Source organism: Augochlora pura, chromosome 9 (genome assembly GCF_028453695.1).
Source record: "Augochlora pura isolate Apur16 chromosome 9, APUR_v2.2.1, whole genome shotgun sequence".
Classification (NCBI taxonomy): Eukaryota; Metazoa; Arthropoda; class Insecta; order Hymenoptera; family Halictidae; genus Augochlora; species Augochlora pura.
The window spans coordinates 14,298,966-14,317,486 of NC_135780.1; the positions used below are offsets into that span (position 1 = coordinate 14,298,966).

An 18,521-nucleotide genomic window follows, 5' to 3' on the forward strand; every position below is an offset into this window, starting at 1 on the left:
ATCGTTCGTACCGCTGATTGGTCTTGTTTTAGATTTAAACAAATTTCATTCTTGCATTGGAATGGAACTACTCGAATCCAGCATGGAATGCGATTGCGAGGAAGTTGTGTCCTGCGAAGGTCTTACGGGGCCGTCGACTCCGAAAAAGCGCGCGAAAGGTGGCCTAAAACAAAGCAAAGTAGTCAATTCGAAGGTTGCACCGTTGTATTCTTTGCCAGAAGAATTTTTGAAAAATTGTGCTAGATGCAAGAGGAAGAATGAGACACGGAAACGATGGAAACGGGAAGAGACTTATACCGATGAACGATTAAAGACGGAGAAATTTCGCAGGTCGATATACAAACCTCGATTTCATAAACGACAATGCACCTAAAATATCTATTCCTTTAACCTCTGAACTTGCAACGGTTTTGATATTGTAAACCAGTGCTCGTATTTTTGGAGATTACTCTGAAATGTGCAGCAGGAAAGATCTCGTAAATGGGATTGGATGATGCCAATCTGCAGCAGATTTCAGAGCACTCTTCGAAAATGCTTCATCTCTGTCATGTTCAGACAATTCCTTGTCCTACTGTAAGCGTAACAGAGAGACTTTTTGTTTTTCATAAAATCCATGTTAATTAGAGAACTATTTGGTAGCTAGTTTCGATCGAGTTAAACGGAAACGTACTGGATTTAAAGATTTCCTTTGAAACAGTCCAAACAGGAATAGCATATCGGTTTTTAAAGTTATTGAGTTCGGATCGGTCCGGCTCGATTTAATTAAAGAGGAATTTCCTTATAGATTCATGGTGGGTCTGCTGGTGAAGCCGGAATTACCAAAATCGGATGTAGACTTGAGCTTGGATGCGAACTTAAATCGTTATTATAATTATATCTCGAACGGGGCGGACACTTTTCATGCCCAAATTCACGACGACGTCTTGCAAAACATTTTGCATTTAGTTCCATACTGTCTCCGCGATCAGTTTTATCATTGTACGGAGGATTTACTGTTCGAGATCAAAGATAGATACACCAGAGATATTAAGAAAGCAGTATTACAGTTCGCCCTGCAAGATGCTCTGCAGGAACAGTTGCAAAAGGTGGATGAGTAATAAATTTATCAAATTCATCGCGATGATTCGATAGATACCAAAATGGCTGAAAATTTAGCCAAGCGCTATTTAGATTTTTTTCATTGTTGTTTGAACGTTGAAACGAAAATTTTCAACAGTAATTTCGATAGGTAAAACATACTCATCTGCTGTCCGGCTTAGTGGGTCAGGTTCGTGAGAAAATCGCTCTTCTGCAGGACACTCTGTACCTGATAAATCCATGCATGAGGCTGACCCTGGATCAATGGGTGCAGAAATTCCGGTACGGAACTGTTCAATTTCCAGCAGGGTACTCGTGTTAGACAGATCGACTACATTCCAGAGATTTCCGGCTCGTCGATATCGGAAAAATCGTGGAACACGAGGACGCCTGGGACCTGAGGGAGTTCGAAACCGCAGTGTCTCGTCAAATCGAAAAGGGGAGGATAATTCTGAAGACCTCTTGGTACAGTGGCATTCAGGATATATTCCTCGTGGTAAAAGATCTGCGACGTTTCAACTTGGTTTCAACGGAGTCAAAATATTAACAATCTTACGATACGTTTCTTTCAGAGGAATAGGAAGGGTTTAGTGCCAAGTCCTCTGCACAAGACGCAGTTCAAACGATTCTTCGGCTGTATTGCTACGATAATGGAGGCTCAGCTTCTCTCTCTGTGCGAAAATAGTCTGCAAGAATTCATGAATTTTCTCATCAGGGGCCAGGTGAAGTCGGATCGGTGATTCGGAGTATCTCGTAAAGATCAGTTAAAACTTAATAATCATCGTCTGTAGCCTGCTAAATGCGAATTTCACGTGGACGTGATAATTAAGTCCGAGAGTCTAGATTTTCGACCGTCCTTCGAGGAATTCAAAGACGCGCTTTGCGGGATTTTGGACCGCATATGCAAAGCCGTTACGGAATTCGATACGTTGGAGACACAGCTTTACTTGGACTGGTCGGGATCGTTGGATGTTCTACAAGTAAGATGGAAATTATGACCGATTAGCGTCTATACATACCCTTGTGTAAATTCGTAATGACATTTTGAAATTCACTGCAGCCCAAAGTAAACCATTTTATGGTGGAGTCGCAGAAGCGGGAGATAATCGATCTGATAGATTGCGAGAAGATCGTTCCGGAGCGAATACAGATTTCGTTGGAAGAGTAATTATCTATAGAGTTTTTTCTCGTTCATTTATTTCTGATTTTCAGCGATCGGTGAAATCGTGTTTGTTCGTTACAGGTACGAATATCTGTACAACAACGACGAGTACCGTACGGTGAAGAGCTTCACAAGCGACGAGAACCGAACGCTGGAGGAATACGGGGAAATGATGGAGCGTTATCGGTCGCTTATGGCGATGATCCCGCTGAAAATCGAGAGGACAGCGTTCACCGGCCTCTTTAAAGTATCACGAAAAATATTTATCGAGACAGTCGTCGATAACGTGAATCGGATACAAAATCTTCTTATCGATAATCTCGTCAACAAGTACCAGCTCATTGCAGTCAGGCGAGTATTTTATTTCTCCTAGTCTCGCGAACAGAAAGAACGCTAAATCGGGTATACGTAAAATCTGATACGGTAAAAGTTCAGAACAACCCCGAGGATTTCGATTAAAATCGAAGGCTTGTCTTGTGCCGGCTATTTAATCGCGAGTATACCGATCTAGCTAATAGATAGCTAATATCTAAGAAAGTGACGATGGAGGGGTTTGAAAGGGGAAAAATACGATCGAGAAGCAATTGTTGGTGCAGGGCCGCAGAAGAGTACGAAGCCATAGCAGATCGGGCTTTGGGCACGCCCGCCAACACAGCAGCCTTGACGGAGTTGATCGCGTTCGTTAGGAAATCCGTGGACGGATCCCTGAAGCAACTGGAGGTCAATCTCTACGATATACTTCAGCACGTTCTCCTTTTGTCGGATTACCATGTTCTCGCGGATGCCGAGGTCGACGCCAACAATACCGCGTTTCAATGGTACCACCGATTTCCCGATATCCTAGCGGAAAACGAAGTTTTGGTGGCTACGAAGACGGTGGAGTTTCAGGAGGCTCTGCGAAGTATTATCGATCGAAAGAATCTGCGCACAGGGAGAAACGGTTGTATCGATTGATCAAACTTTTCCTCGCCAACAGTCAGGTACATCAAATTCGAAGAGGAATTGGACTCTTACGCCAAGCAAGTGGCCGACATTCAATTCTGGGGTGACATAGCGGAGGTTTACAAGTACCAGAAGAGGGCCCAGACTCTGGAGAATAGGCTTATAGCTGCGATGGAGAAAATCGACAAATTCAACGAAGAAGAAGCCGCGTTCGGCTGGGATACCACGCAGTATCCACGACGGAAACAGATCGCGGACCAGCTGAAGCCGTTCAAGCAGCTGTTCGATGCCATCTGCGACTTCATGACCAAGCAGGAACTATGGCTGGGTTCGATGATCGGTAGCTACAGCCCCGAGGACATTGAGAACGACGTCGGACACGCGTACAGGTATAAGAAGGACAGATTTGATTAGATTCGTGATAGAGACGATCTTTCTTTAACATTAAAATATCTTTCGATCGATTAGAACGATATACAAGTTGGAGAAGAGTTTCCAAGAACCGGACCTGAGGGATCTGGCAGGCAACGTACGCGAGAAGATCGAGGACTTTAGGGACCGCATGCCGATCATACTCACATTGGGGAATCCAGGGTTAAAGGACCGTCACTGGGAGCAGATATCGGAGATCATCGGCATTCCCATCAAGGTGGATGCCGACCTGACGTTGGCCAAGGTCCTGGAGATGGGCTTGGACTCGCTGGCCAGCAAGTTTGAGGCGATTTCGGACAACGCGTCGAAGGAGGCGACCCTGGAGAGGGCCATGGATAGGATGCAGAATGACTGGGCCGATCTGGTGTTCACGGTGAACCCTTTCAAGGAGACCGGCACATACGTGATCGCTGGCGTCGACGACATTCAGCTGTTGTTGGACGACCACATCGTCAGGACCGTCACCATAAAGAACTCGCCGAACATCAAGCCCTTCGAAAGCAGAATCTTGTTAGCGACATTAACATTAACATTAAGTTTCCATTAGTTACGCAGACCGTTCCGCGAACTGATTTCTCTTTGACGATTACATAGGACGTGGGAACGGAAAATGCACCTGCTACAAGACATCCTGGACCAGTGGCTGCGCGTCCAGGCGATCTGGATGTACTTGGAGCCGATATTCACATCGCCGGATATTCAGCAGCAAATGCCGGACGAGGGACGCAAGTTTTCAGCGGTAGACAAGACCTGGCGCGACATTATGAAGACGGCCCAGGCGGATCCTCGTGTTCTCTACGTGATCGAGATCGACAAGATGCTCGAGAGGCTGAAGAAGAGTTTTGGCCTCCTGGAGGACATTCAAAAGGGACTGAACGATTACCTCGAAAAGAAACGGCTCTTCTTTCCGCGGTTCTTCTTCCTCTCGAACGACGAGCTGCTGGAGATCTTGTCAGAGACTAAGGACCCAACACGGTAACGCCATAAACAATACGGTAAAGTCGCGTTTAAACGCGCGATCTAATGCTGCGATCGCGTCTCCACCTAGTGTCCAGCCGCATCTGAAGAAGTGCTTCGAGGGCATCCACAGGCTCAAGTTTAACGAGGATCAAGAAGTACTCGCGATGAGGTCGTCCGAGGACGAAATGGTGAACCTGGTCGATATAATATCCACTGCCGCGGCCAGAGGTCAAGTAGAGAAGTGGCTCGTCGAACTGGAAACAATTATGAGACGAAGTATCAGGCACATGGTGGAGCAGGCCATACAGGCATATCCGCGAAAGCAGAGGAAGGACTGGGTGCTCGAATGGCCGGGTCAAACGATTCTCTGCGTCGGTAAGATGTATTGGACTTTACGTATCGAGGAGTCCATGTTGCAGGGTGCTGCTGGTTTGAATGGGTATCTCGAACAGTGCCAGTCGGAGCTGAACGACGCGATATTACTGATCAGGGGAAAGTTATCCAAGCAGAATCGTATCACTTTAGGTGGAGATTCATTTAAATTCTTTAAATTCTTCATATTCTCGAAACTTATCAAATTCATCAAATTCTTCAAAACGTTTTAGAGGCCCTGGTCACCCTCGATGTCCACGGGAAAGATGTACTGATAAGTCTCTGCAAAGAAGAAGTGATCAAAAACACCGATTTTAGATGGCTGTGCCACCTTCGCTATTACTGGCTGGTTAGAAAATCAAAAAGCATTCTCGCGGACAAGAAACATTCTGATCAAACATTTCAAGCATTGCCCTTTGCAGGAAGACAACATGTGGTCGTACATGATCAACTCACGTTTGAGATACGGTTACGAGTACCTCGGGAATTCGCCGAGGCTAGTGATCACGCCGCTGACGGATCGATGCTACCGGACTCTATTCGGTGCCCTGCATCTCCATTTGGGCGGCGCGCCGGAGGGACCGGCGGGCACCGGGAAAACGGAAACGACCAAGGATCTGGCAAAGGCCGTGGCGAAACAGTGCGTCGTTTTCAACTGCTCCGAAGGTCTGGACTATCTTGCCCTGGGCAAGTTCTTCAAGGGCTTGGCCTCCTGCGGCGCTTGGTCCTGTTTCGACGAGTTCAATCGAATCGATCTCGAAGTGTTGTCGGTAGTCGCGCAACAGATCCTGACGATTCAACGCGGGATCAACAGCGGCGCGGAGAGGATGATGTTCGAGGGCACGGACATCTTCCTAGACCCAACCTGCGCCATCTTCATAACGATGAACCCCGGTTACGCTGGTAGATCAGAGTTACCGGACAATCTGAAGGCCCTGTTCCGGCCGGTGGCTATGATGGTGCCGGACTACGCGCTAATCGCGGAGAACACTCTGTATTCGTACGGGTTCTACAACGGCAGGCCGCTGGCGGTGAAGATTGTGACCGCCTACAAGCTTTGCTCGGAACAACTCAGCAGTCAGGGTCACTACGACTACGGCATGAGAGCCGTAAAGTCCGTTTTGGTCGCCGCCGGCAACCTGAAGCTTCGGTACCCGGACCAGTCCGAGGACATCCTTATGCTGAGAAGCATCCTCGACGTGAACTTACCAAAGTTCCTCGTTCACGATCTACCTCTCTTCGAAGGAATCGCCTCGGACCTGTTCCCCGGCGTTCGTCTACCGACCCCAGACTACGGTCACCTGAACGCTTGTGCCATGGATGCCTGTGCCACTGCGAACATCCAGTGCACGGACTTCTTCATCGAGAAGATCCAGCAGATTTACGAGATGATGATCGTCAGGCACGGATTTATGATCGTCGGGCTGCCGTTCGGCGGGAAAACGTCCGCGTATAGGATACTAGCGAATTGTCTGGCCCTGTTAGAGGAAAGGCAGTTGATGGATGAGCACCGGGTGGAGATAACGGTTATTAATCCGAAGGCGATCACGATGGGCCAACTGTACGGCCAATTCGACCCTGCCTCGCACGAGTGGAGCGACGGCGTTCTGGCTGTCAGCTACAGAGCGTTCGCCACTTCCGTCAACGAGAATCGGAAATGGCTGGTATTCGACGGGCCGGTAGACGCCCTCTGGATCGAGAACATGAACACCGTGCTCGACGACAACAAGAAGCTCTGCTTGACCTCTGGCGAGATCATTCAGCTGGCGCCCACCACCAATTTGATCTTCGAGCCCATGGACTTGGAAGTGAGATTGTTTCTTTCTTAGCCTATTTTCTTATTATTTTCTTATTAATTTTCGTATTCTTTGCGCTTTCGTCGGGCTCTTCGCGATACTACTTTAGCGGAGTCTTGGTGTTCATTTATAAATTCAACACCAGGTGGCCTCGCCCGCCACAGTGTCCAGATGCGGCATGATCTACATGGAACCAGTCAGCCTGGGTTGGTCGCCACTCCTGATCTCCTGGTTGAACACCCTGCCAGACACGTTCACCGAACACCTGAAGAACCATTTGAGCGATATGTATACGAGATTCTCCCCGCCCCTTCTACATTTGCTGCGAAGAGGTGGCATAAAGGTGCGAACAATTCGTCCGATCGACCTAGATTTTTAAGTAAAACGATCATCAACGAGTGTTTCCACCGCTCTTTTTCCCGTAGGAATTGATCACGATGCCCGATGCGAACCTAATAAGATCGGTGACGTATCTGTTCGACTGTTTCCTCGAGGACTTTCGCGACGAGAAGTACCTACTAGCCTTGTCTGATCTAGATATGCGAGCGCAAGTGGAGGTAACCGTTTCTTACCGCGATAGTTTCGAGTTGAAAGGATAGTCTCGGGAGACCGGGACTGGCATCCGACTGTTCCGATCTAACCTGTCGCAGGGTTGCTTCTTCTTTTCCTGCATTTGGGCGATGGGAGGCACGTTGAGCTCGGGATCGAAGGAGGCGTTCAGCGAGCTGTTCAGAGCTCTGACGAACAGGGAGTTTCCCGAGGACGTCAGGCAACGTTTCGACATCTCCGAGGACACCGGAGATCCTCCGAAGCCTTACGTGGTGAACATACCTATGGCCGGACTAGTTTTCGATTACAAGTTCGTGAAGGAGGGCAGAGGAAAGTGGAGGCCCTGGACGGAGGACTTGCAAGACGTTCCGCCGATTCCGAAAGACATGCCGGTGAACCAGGTGATCGTCCCGACGGTCGAGACCGTGCGCTACATTCACCTGTTCAAGCTGCTCGTCGGTAACCAGAAACCGATCCTCGTGGTCGGCCCGACCGGGACAGGCAAGTCCGTCTACATCATGGACTTTCTCCTGAAGAAGAACGACCCGGAAACGTACAAGCCGCTGTTTGTGATATTCTCGGCGCAAACCACCGCCAATCAGGCTCAGGAGATCATCATGGGCAAGCTCGATAGGAGGAAGAAGGGGCTCTACGGTGCACCGCCGGGGAAACACTGGGTGGTGTTCGTCGACGACTTGTCCATGCCACAAAAAGAGCAATACGGAGCACAGCCGCCTATAGAATTGCTCAGACAGTGGCTGGACCATCGGACTTGGTACGACGTTAAAGAAGTGGCCCCCATAGAGTTGGTGGACGTGCAGTTGATTTGCGCCATGGGCCCTCCGTCCAGCGGTTTGGACGTCACGCCCAGGTTCAAACGACACTTCTTTACTCTCGCCATCTCAGAGTTCTCCGACGATGTCCTGACCACCATATTTGGCAAGTTGATGGAATGGCACCTTGATAGAAAAGAGTTTCCACAGTTTTTCCATACCTGCGTCGATTACGTCGTCGACGGAACGTTGGACGTTTACAAGGAAACGAGGCAGCATCTCCTGCCAACTCCTGCCAAGTGTCATTACCTGTTCAACTTGAGAGATTTCTCCAGAGTGGTCCAAGGAGTGCTGCTCTCCACTCCCGAAACAATCGCGGAGCCCGTAAGCTGGACCCCATTGCTTTTTTTAGTTCTATTCTCGATCCTCTGTTTCCGCTTCTGATACTGTTTTTTTTTTTTCAGGTCGGCATGAAGCGGCTATGGGTTCACGAGGTTCTCCGCGTTTACGGCGATCGATTGGTGGACGACACGGACGTTAAATGGCTCGTCGAGCAGATACGAGTCACGGTGTCTACTTATTTAGACGACGATTTGAATCGTATGTTTGAAAGCTTGAGCGACAGAAGCGGCATGGTACGTTCTACGATCACCGTCGGTTCATGATCCCACACCAGAGAGTATCCTCGATTACAATTATCGATCGTCGTGTATCACAGGTGACGGAGACGGAACTTCGAAATCTGATCTACTGCGACTTCCAAGATGTCCTGGCCGATAAGAAATTGTACCAGGAAGTCGCCAACTTGGACAATCTTACCTTGACAGTCGAAGAATACCTTAGAGAGTACAATTCCATTTCAAGAACGCCGATGAACCTCGTGCTCTTCAGGTTCGTCCAAAGCATCGTTAGCATGCTTTTTTACCGTTTGCTATCGATCGAAATAATGAAGACGAGCTTGTCTTACTTTTTTTTTCTACGGAAATTAGAACACGTTGATACGGTCGCGATCCAATTGTAAGATATTGTTGCAGTCCGACGATTGAATGAACTTAGCTGGCGGGTAGATAGGTCGATGAAATCGGACGACAGAATTATGAATTCGATAGAAACGATATCACACGTTTCGATACAGATTCGCCATCGAGCACCTATCGAAGATCTGTCGAGTGATGATGCAGTCTCGCTGCCACGCCCTGTTAATCGGCGTGGGTGGTTCAGGTCGTCAATCGTTGACCAAGCTGGCGGCGCACATCTCCGATTACGAGCTGTTCGGCGTGGAGATGTCGCAGCAATACGGGGCACACGAGTGGCGCGACGACCTCAAGGACATTCTGAGAAAGAGCGCGTTCAGTGAGCTGCACTCGGTGTTTCTGTTTATGGACACGCAAGTTAGGGAGGAGACGTTCCTGGAGGATATCAGCAACCTGCTCAACTCGGGGGAGGTGCCGAACATATTCGCCGCGGACGAGCTGACGGACATCTGCGAGAAGATGAGGACGATCGACCGGCAGAGAGACAAGTCTCTGCAGACGGACGGCAGCCCGGTGGCATTGTTCAACTTTTTCGTGGAAACGGTCCGCGAACATCTGCACGTGGTCGTCACGATGTCGCCGATCGGCGAAAATTTTCGGCTGAGGATCAGAAAGTTCCCGGCTCTGGTCAATTGCTGCACCATAGACTGGCTGCAGTCCTGGCCCGAGGATGCCCTGCTGGCCGTAGCTACAAAGTTCTTGGGTGAGATCGATCTGACGGCGACCGAACGCAACGCTTGCATCGAGATGTGTCAGTTCTTTCACACGTCCACCCAGGATCTGACGCAAGAGTTCCTCAGAAAAGCGAAACGGTACAACTACGTGACCCCGACCTCCTACCTGGAGCTCATCCAGACGTTTAAGGGACTGCTCGCGAGGAAGAGGCAGCAGGCGGTCGACGGAAAGAAGCGGTACGAGACAGGCTTGGAGCGGTTGGACAGCACTCACAAACAAGTGGAGAAAATGCAAGAGATCCTGGTCGCGTTACAGCCGAAGCTGCTCGTCGCGGCCAAAGACGTCGAGGCCATGTTCCTCGATGTTCAAAAACAGAGCGACGAAGCCGCCGCCATCGAGCAAGTCGTCGCGCAGGACGAAGAGGCCGCTATGGTGCGCGACTCACACGTTCTCGAGAATGTCGAGACGATTTTATTTAAGTGCCGCTATTTGCTTTTGCGGGACAGTCGCGGTTATCGCTCTCTCTCTCTCTCTCTCTCTCTCTCTCTCTCTTCGTTGCACGCTTCCGCTTTGCGGTACGTTAACGTAACGAGATTTTAGCTACGACAGGATCCTTGGGTTTCCAGGTCGTGGCGAGCGAAGCGGACGCCATTCGAGAAGAGTGCGACGCAGACCTGCAGGAGGTGATGCCGATCCTGAACGCAGCGAACGCAGCCTTGAACACCTTGACCGCGCAGGACATCCAGATCGTGAAAGCCATGAAGCGTCCTCCGGCGGGTGTCCGGCTGGTTATGGAGGCGGTCTGCATCTTAAAAGTACGCTCGATACTCCCGCGAATGATAGGAATCGTCGAGAAGCGACGTGTCTCTAAGCGATTCAAATTTGGCTAGGACGTGAAACCGGAGAAGGTCCAAACTCCGGAAGGACCTTCGGAGGACTACTGGAAGGCGTCTATGCGGATACTGGGCGACATCAAGTTTCTCGAGAACCTGATGAACTTTGACAAGGACAATATCCCGGAGCGGATCATAAACAAGATCCGCACAACGATTCTCACGAACCCGAATTTCGACCCGGAGAGAATCAGACAGGTTTCGACTGCCTGCGAAGGTCTTTGCCGATGGGTGTTCGCCATATCCGAGTACGACAAAGTGGCGAAGGTCGTGGCGCCGAAGAAGCAAGCGCTGGCTTCCGCGGAGGAAGTCTACTCGGCCGCGATGGCGCAGCTGACTCTGAAGAGGAACCAACTGCAGGAGGTGCGCAAGAAGCTGGCAGCGCTCGAAGATCTTTTGGCGCAGAGAAAAGCCGAGTACCAGGCGATGACGGACGAGGTGACCGAGTGCGAGGAAAAATTGAGGAGAGCAAAGGAGCTGATCGGCGGACTGGGCGGCGAGTACACAAGGTGGTCGGAGACTGCCCTGGAGCTCGGCGAGCTTTATCACAAGCTGACGGGCGACGTGCTGATCGGGTCCGGCATCGTGGCCTACTTGGGGGTCTTCACCACTCCGTACAGGCAGCGGCAGATCGAGAACTGGATCGAGATCTGCACCAAGTTGAACGTCTATTGCACGCCGGACTTCCAGTTGACCCAGGTCCTCGGCGATCCTGTGCTGATCAGGTCTTGGAACATCTTCGGCCTGCCCAGTGACCTGTTCTCGGTCGACAACGGCATCATCGTCGCCAACTCCCGGCGATGGCCGTTGATGATCGATCCTCAGGGCCAGGCCAACAAGTGGGTCAAGAACATGGAGAAGGAGGCGAACGTTAATGTGATCAGGCTGACCCAGAGCGACTACGCGAGGGTCCTGGAGAACGCCGTTCAATTCGGTCAGCCGGTTCTCTTGGAAAACGTTGGCGAGGAGTTGGACGCTGCTCTGGAGCCGCTTCTCATGAGACAGACGTTCAGGACCGGCGGCACTACCTGCATCAAGATCGGGGATTCGATCATCGAGTACTCGGACGACTTCCGGTGAGGGGGTTGATCGCTCTTTCCATTCTCGCTGTTCAAAGCGAAGCCTTCCCTGAAATCTATATTCCACCATGTTCCGTTGTCGTTGCGCCAGGTTCTACATCACGACCAAGCTGCGCAATCCTCATTACCTGCCGGAGGTGGTGGTCAAGGTGACCCTCTTGAATTTCATGATCACACCGATCGGCTTGGAGGATCAGCTTCTCGGTATCGTGGTGGCGAAGGAAAGGCCCGACCTGGAGGCCCAGAAGAACCAGCTGATCGTTCAAGGAGCTGCCAACAAAAAGTATAACGTCGAGGATGTTTCTTGCCGTAATATTCGCAGCCGTAACGCGTCTCTATCCTCGCGAGCTTTCTTTCAGAATGCTGAAGGAAATCGAGGACAAGATATTGGAGGTGCTCTCGACGTCCGAGGCGAACATTCTCGAGGACGAGAGCGCGATCGCTATCCTGAGCTCCTCGAAACACCTCTCGAACGAAATAGTCGCGAAGCAAGCGACGGCGGAGATAACGGAGAAGTCCATCGACGAGGCGAGATTAGAGTACACGCCGATAGCTGTTTACAGCACCGTTCTATTCTTCACAATAGGTAGCTCGCTTATAGCAATCGCGACGCCAACCGCCATCTTGTTCAATATTTCCTGATATTTTCCCCTGTTTTTACATCGAATCTCACATATTCGTTATTCTCCAGTTTTCACGAATTTTCTCCGATACGTTTCCTAATCAGCGATAATCAATTCGATGTTCAAAATATCGACGAGTTAACGAAACATTGTTGCTCCTCAGCGGTTCTGGCGAACATCGACCCGATGTATCAGTACTCGTTGGTCTGGTTCGTGAATCTCTTCAAGAACACGATCGACAACACAGAGGCGGTGGAGAACGTAAAGCAGCGGCTGCAGGATCTGACGAGGGAGTTCACCTATTCGCTTTACGTGAACATATGTCGGTCGTTATTCGAGAAGGACAAGCTTCTGTTCTCGCTGCTGCTCTCGGTGAACCTGATGAACAAACGCGGAGAGATCTCGATGCCTCAGTGGATGTTTCTGTTGACTGGCGGCGTGGGCCTCGAAAATCCCTTTGCGAATCCTGCGCAATGGCTGCCCTCGAAATCCTGGGACGAGTTGTGTCGACTGGACAACGTTCCCGGATTTCAGGTATTCGTGGTCGAAAGATGTCGCGCAACCGCCGCGAGTACAGCGTTTTTGCGATGCTTTTTTCGCTTTCGTGTTTAGGGCTGCAGAGATTCCTTCGCGGCCAACCTGAACGCTTGGAAGGTCGTTTTCGATCACACGGAGCCTCACACTTTACAGTTCCCCGCGCCTTACGACCAGCTCGAACTTTTCCAGAGAATGCTCGTGCTACGATGCATTCGTCCCGACAAACTCGTTTCGGCAGTGCAAGGATTCGTCGAAGGTAGGAACTCGTTGGTTCCAAGGTAGTAGGCATTACGTTACTTCCATCACCCACTAATTATAATAATTCTTCGAGAAACGTTCGACATCGACGTAAAAAATCCTTCGCTACCGCGATCGTTTTAGAGCAATTGGGACGACAGTACATCGAACCGCCGCCCTTCGACCTGTTGTCCTCGTTCGCCGATTCTTACGCCTGCATCCCTCTGATATTCGTCCTCACGCCTGGCGCAGACCCCATGGCGGTCCTCTTGAAATTCGCGGACGACCAGGGGTTCGGGACCAGCAGACTGTTCTCGCTGTCTCTGGGTCAAGGCCAGGGCGTGATCGCCGCCCAACTGATAGACGACGGGGTGAAGAACGGCACCTGGGTTGTTTTGCAGAATTGTCATCTCGCCAAGAGCTTCATGCCCCAATTGGAGAAGGTGGGAAAATTAATTTTTAACCAGCTCGTTACGCCAACGAGGACCTTGATCAATGTCACGTTTAGGATCACGTTTCAGATCTGCGAGACTTTCACCCCGGAAACCGTGCATCCCGATTTCCGGCTATGGCTGACCAGCTATCCGGTGGACCATTTTCCCGTTAGCGTGCTGCAAAACGGTGTCAAGATCACGAACGAGCCGCCAAAAGGATTGCGAGCGAACATAGTCAGGTCCTTGCTGCAGGTAATAAACAATAAGGGAGACACGATTATGGGGGGCGGTGAACAACGACGGCGGACTATGGACAATATGTATAATGTGGATAACGCAAAGGGGGTCGCGTAGGATCCGATATCCGACGACGAGTTCTTCGAGACCTGCAAGCAGAAGATACCCTTCAAGAAGCTGATCTTTTCTCTGTGCTTTTTCCACGCGATCGTCCAAGAGCGGCGAAAATTCGGGCCGATCGGTTGGAATAATCAGTACGAGTTCAACGAGACCGACCTAAGGATCAGTGCGTTGCAGCTCAAGATCTTCTTGGATCAGTACGCCGACGTGCAATTCACAGCTCTCAAGTATTTAACAGGTATCGCGCGAGCATCGACGTCATTCTTTTTCCGGATCGATCTTGGACCTTCTAAAATAGCAATACCGCGACAATTCAAGAGTCCGCGTTTCTATCGTTCGGAACAACCGGAGCGAACGCCCAAGCAAGTCGGTTTTGGTCGCCACCACCAAGTAATGGAATCGTTTGCCAGGCGAATGCAATTATGGCGGACGCGTGACGGACGAATGGGACAGGCGAACTTTGAACACCATCCTCGCAAAGTTCTACTCCTCGGAGCTGCTAGAAGACGAATTCCTGTTCGACCCAAGCGGCCTGTATTACGTGCCCCGGGTCCAAGATCGGGCCGATTTTCTCGAGTACGTCAAGTCGTTCCCGATGACCACGGCTCCCAGCGTCTTCGGCATGAACGAAAATGCAGACATCATCAAGGACCAGCAGGAAACAACGTTGATGCTGACCTCCGTGTTGGCGACGCAGGTAAATGTTCGCGAACACGCGAGTCGGACGATTCTACAACTAATTTCATTCTGCCCTCGTTGCGTAGACGGTTCAGGGACTCAACGTAAGTCTTATCAAAGCATAATTCATCTGCAACGAGTAGTTGTTTGTGCGACGTAGCCTGTTTCATGCGCGCGTTTCTGTTTTAGCTCGGTCAGGAAGCGTTCGACATACAGGTAACGGAGGTATTTTCGTTCAAACTTGAACACCGTGTCAATACGCGTCTTGATTCCACAGGAATCAAGATGTATATCGCTGCTTATTCGATTAGATTTGCCAAGTTGCTAACCAAGCAGCTATTCGGTCTTCTCTTCCGTATCGATGGAACGACGGATCGACAGACTCCTCTCCGCAGAGAATTGTTCCACCGTTTAAAGATACGGACTAGAGCTTGCTCCATTCGGTTCGGTACACGCCAGCACTCTATCGCACTCGGCCAACCACGCTCAGTACCACTTTCGCTTGTTCGCAGACCGCTAGCACCGCCTTCGACCATACAAATTCCTACAGATTTAACGGATCGATCGGTTATATTACAACGGTCGCTGTTCGTGGCCGCTGTCGATTCGAAAATCACGCAAATCACGCAAATCACGCGAATCACGAGTGAACGGGTCGACCGGGGCCGATACTCGGCAGAGATATCGCGTAGCGACGTCCTGCTGGTAGACGGGGCGAGGAAGAGTAGGTGGAACGCGAATTTCCGCGGCGACGTGGTGCACGATCTCGCGTTGCCATTATCTTTCCTTCATTAATTCCGCGACAATTAAGGCGCGGACCGGCCGTGTTTCATATAATATATAATAGTGGTACTCTATGTACCTAAATGTATTCCGCGGGACGAATCGTGCCAACTACTAACGAGCCACCGTGTTGCTTCGGCCGTCCTCCTCCAATTAGGATACCGGGGAAACGGAAACAGACACGGGCAAGTCGCCCGACGAGATCGTCTACGGGGTGGCGTCCGATATTCTCTCAAAGTTGCCCGAGGACTTCGATCTCGAAGCCGCGCTCGCCAAGTATCCGACGTTGTACAATCAAAGCATGAACACGGTGCTGGTACAAGAAATGGGAAGATTCAACAAGCTGCTGCGAACGATCAGGAATAGCCTGACGAATGTTCGGAAAGCGATCAAAGGTAAACGACCGAGCGACCAACCGACCGACCGACCGACCGACCGACCGACCGACCGACCGATCGACCGACCGATCGAGCACAACGATCGATCAATCTTTTCGCAGACATCTGAACTCGATTTAAATTCAAGGTCTGACGACGATGAGCTCGGACCTGGAGGAGGTCCACGCGTCCATAATCACTGGCAAGATACCGGGTACGTGGATGAGCAACTCGTACCCTTCCCTGAAGCCATTGGGCAGTTACGTTCAGGACTTTCTGAAGAGGCTCGCCTTTCTTCTGGTGAATAGATATTTCTCTTTAGAAAAGAATCAACGAGTTTCTGAATTCTGACGCGTACCTTTGATTTCTTTCCAGTCGTGGTACGACGAAGGACCACCCTCGAGCTTCTGGATCTCCGGCTTTTACTTCACCCAGGCGTTTCTCACCGGCGCTCGTCAAAATTACGCGAGAAAGTACTCGATACCCATAGATCTCCTGATTTACGACTTCGTCCCTTTGAAGGGGACCGCGTTCGCGGACCCGCCGGCCGACGGCGTTTACGTTTACGGGCTGTTCTTCGACGGGGCGAGATTCAACACGGAGACCATGAACGTGGACGAATCGTTGCCGAAAATCTTGTACGACGCCGTCCCCTACGTGAGTAACATTTCAGCGCAGCTCTTCTTTTTCTAGAGGTTCGCGCACCTCTCTACGAGTTCGGCCCGCGATCAACCCCCTCTGAACGATCGCTCTTCTATACAATACCTCTAGATCTGGATGATACCGGCGAAAAGGGACCAAGTACCGGAGAGGCGCGCGTACACCTGCCCCGTGTACAAAACTGCCGAGAGGAAGGGCGTTTTGTCGACGACCGGCCACTCGACCAACTTCGTAATCGCCATGCAGCTCCCGACGGAGCGTCCGCCGGAACACTGGATCCTGCGAGGCGCGGCTATGCTCTGCCAATTGTCCGATTAAACCGATTACCAGCGGACCCAGGTTCTACGTTTATTTCGATCCTCGCGATCGCGTTTCCGTTTCACCTTTTGCTACCGAGTCGTTTCGCTACAACGATTCGTGTGCCTCGAAACTCGAGCGTTTCTCTCCGGACGAATGCCAAGTGCTCCTCTCGCATCTTGTCTCGACGAATTCAACGTGGAAACGCGTGTCCGTGAGCGCGGCTCGTCCAACTTTTTTTTCTCGAAGAGCAACCACGAGTCCCCTTTGAATCGTGGACTCGATCGCGAAGGGACGTTCGACCGCCTATTCTCGATAGAAAACGTTGCGCCGAAGGCTCCTCCGAATGTCGTTTCACCGGCCCGGAGGCCTCGACCCATCCTTGAACTTTCAGTTTCTAGAACGTTTTTCTAATTTCGTCGCTTCGGCATCTAAAATTTCCTGTTAGCCGCGGCCGCGGCCACCGCCGCTCGACTTTGCCAATCTTTCGCGGCTACGCCAGAGTTGCGCTGCTGCGGTCTTCCCTACAACAGGTGGCGGCGGAACCGTCTCCGTCCGAGGTCTCCGAAAATCAATCGAGCGTGCAACACGCTCTAAAAATTTCCAAAGGATCGCGTTCCAAAACCGATCGCCGATCCGCTGCTCGTTTGTCTCGCAGCCTTGCTCGCCTCTCCGCCTGCTCGAGAAAATCTCCCGAACCGTATCTCTGCGAGCAACCGCGAAAACTTTCTGCGGACACGTATACGGAACGTTTAACCCAATCTCCGAAGCGTCAACAAAATCGAAAGCACGCCCCATCGGCAAGAAACGCGTCGACACACCGTCTTGAGAAAGTTGACTTTGTACGACGACTAACCAGCTAACCAGCGTCTCTCCGGCCGTCGTCGGGTTCCCGCGAACCATCCTCTCGACGAGCGGGCAAATCCGCCGCAAAATCGTGATTCCTATGTAAACGGTTATCGTAAATATTGCAAGCGGTATCGAGTGCTCGCAGCCAGGTGCGGGAGAGATTTCGAAGGCAGCGTGCGTCCGCGTACGCGGTCGCAGGAGATAGCGCGATAGGCCAGCGTGGATCGGTCTGTGACGGTGGAACGGGTACGGGTGCTCGGTCGACGGAGGGGGGCGGCGCGGGGACGGCACAGGGAGAAACAGCGGGATGAAAAAGAGCAGAGCGAGTGGAGAGAGAGAGAGAGAGAGAGAGAGAGAGAGAGAGAGAGAGAGAGAGAGAGAGAGAGAGAGAGAGAGAGAGGCGAGCGCGGTATATTGAGAGGCAGGATGGTTCGGGGGTGGTCGGTGGGTGGGTTCAGGGGTTGGTGGCGGCACCCTGTCTACCCGGACCGAGATCGCCGGAGGCTCGTTGCCTAGCGACCTCGTATTGATCTCTCCCCGTATCTCGGCTTCTCCCCCTTCCCGCGTGATTCTCGACCCCCTCGGTGCCTAGCTCTCTCTTTCTCGCTCTGCCTCTACATTCAATCCTCGTCCTGTTCCCTATTCCCGTCTTCCCGTCTTTCGTTTTCCCGTCTTCCCGTCTTCGTTCGGTTCCTCCCATCGTACTTTTCTCGTCTTTCGCTCTCGTTCTCGTTCTCCTTCTCGTTCTCGTCTTTCGCTCTCGTCCTCGTTCGGACCCTGATCTCCTACGTTTCTCTACGTTCGCCCCCGCAGGCATCCGGTCCCTTCTTCTATTAGGTTTCTTTCTGTTTGCGCGTTTCGAGTGCTTTCCACTCGAGAGAAAGAAAAATGGTGTCGTTCCGCAGGAGCAAGGCGACGGGATTACAATCGAATGATTATCCTTTC

At 51.2% G+C, this 18,521-nt stretch overlaps 1 protein-coding gene across 1 annotated transcript; it reads left to right on the forward strand.

Moving 5' to 3' along the window:
* Positions 1-788: 788 nt before the first annotated feature.
* LOC144475157 (dynein axonemal heavy chain 7-like) lies at positions 789-16,748 on the forward strand. The gene is made up of 34 exons (XM_078190750.1): positions 789-1,085; positions 1,229-1,359; positions 1,420-1,573; positions 1,650-1,799; positions 1,869-2,057; positions 2,138-2,241; positions 2,321-2,590; positions 2,836-3,140; positions 3,216-3,570; positions 3,650-4,123; positions 4,208-4,588; positions 4,662-5,098; positions 5,179-5,310; positions 5,372-6,753; positions 6,887-7,084; positions 7,167-7,298; positions 7,392-8,447; positions 8,528-8,698; positions 8,782-8,954; positions 9,199-10,204; positions 10,399-10,587; positions 10,663-11,741; positions 11,836-12,027; positions 12,104-12,330; positions 12,531-12,901; positions 12,980-13,160; positions 13,286-13,584; positions 13,663-13,827; positions 13,930-14,170; positions 14,343-14,629; positions 15,551-15,788; positions 15,919-16,070; positions 16,146-16,427; positions 16,542-16,748. Exons 1-34 carry the CDS (start codon positions 789-791, stop codon positions 16,746-16,748), a joined length of 11,607 nt encoding a protein of 3,868 aa, XP_078046876.1.
* Positions 16,749-18,521: the final 1,773 nt, after the last annotated feature.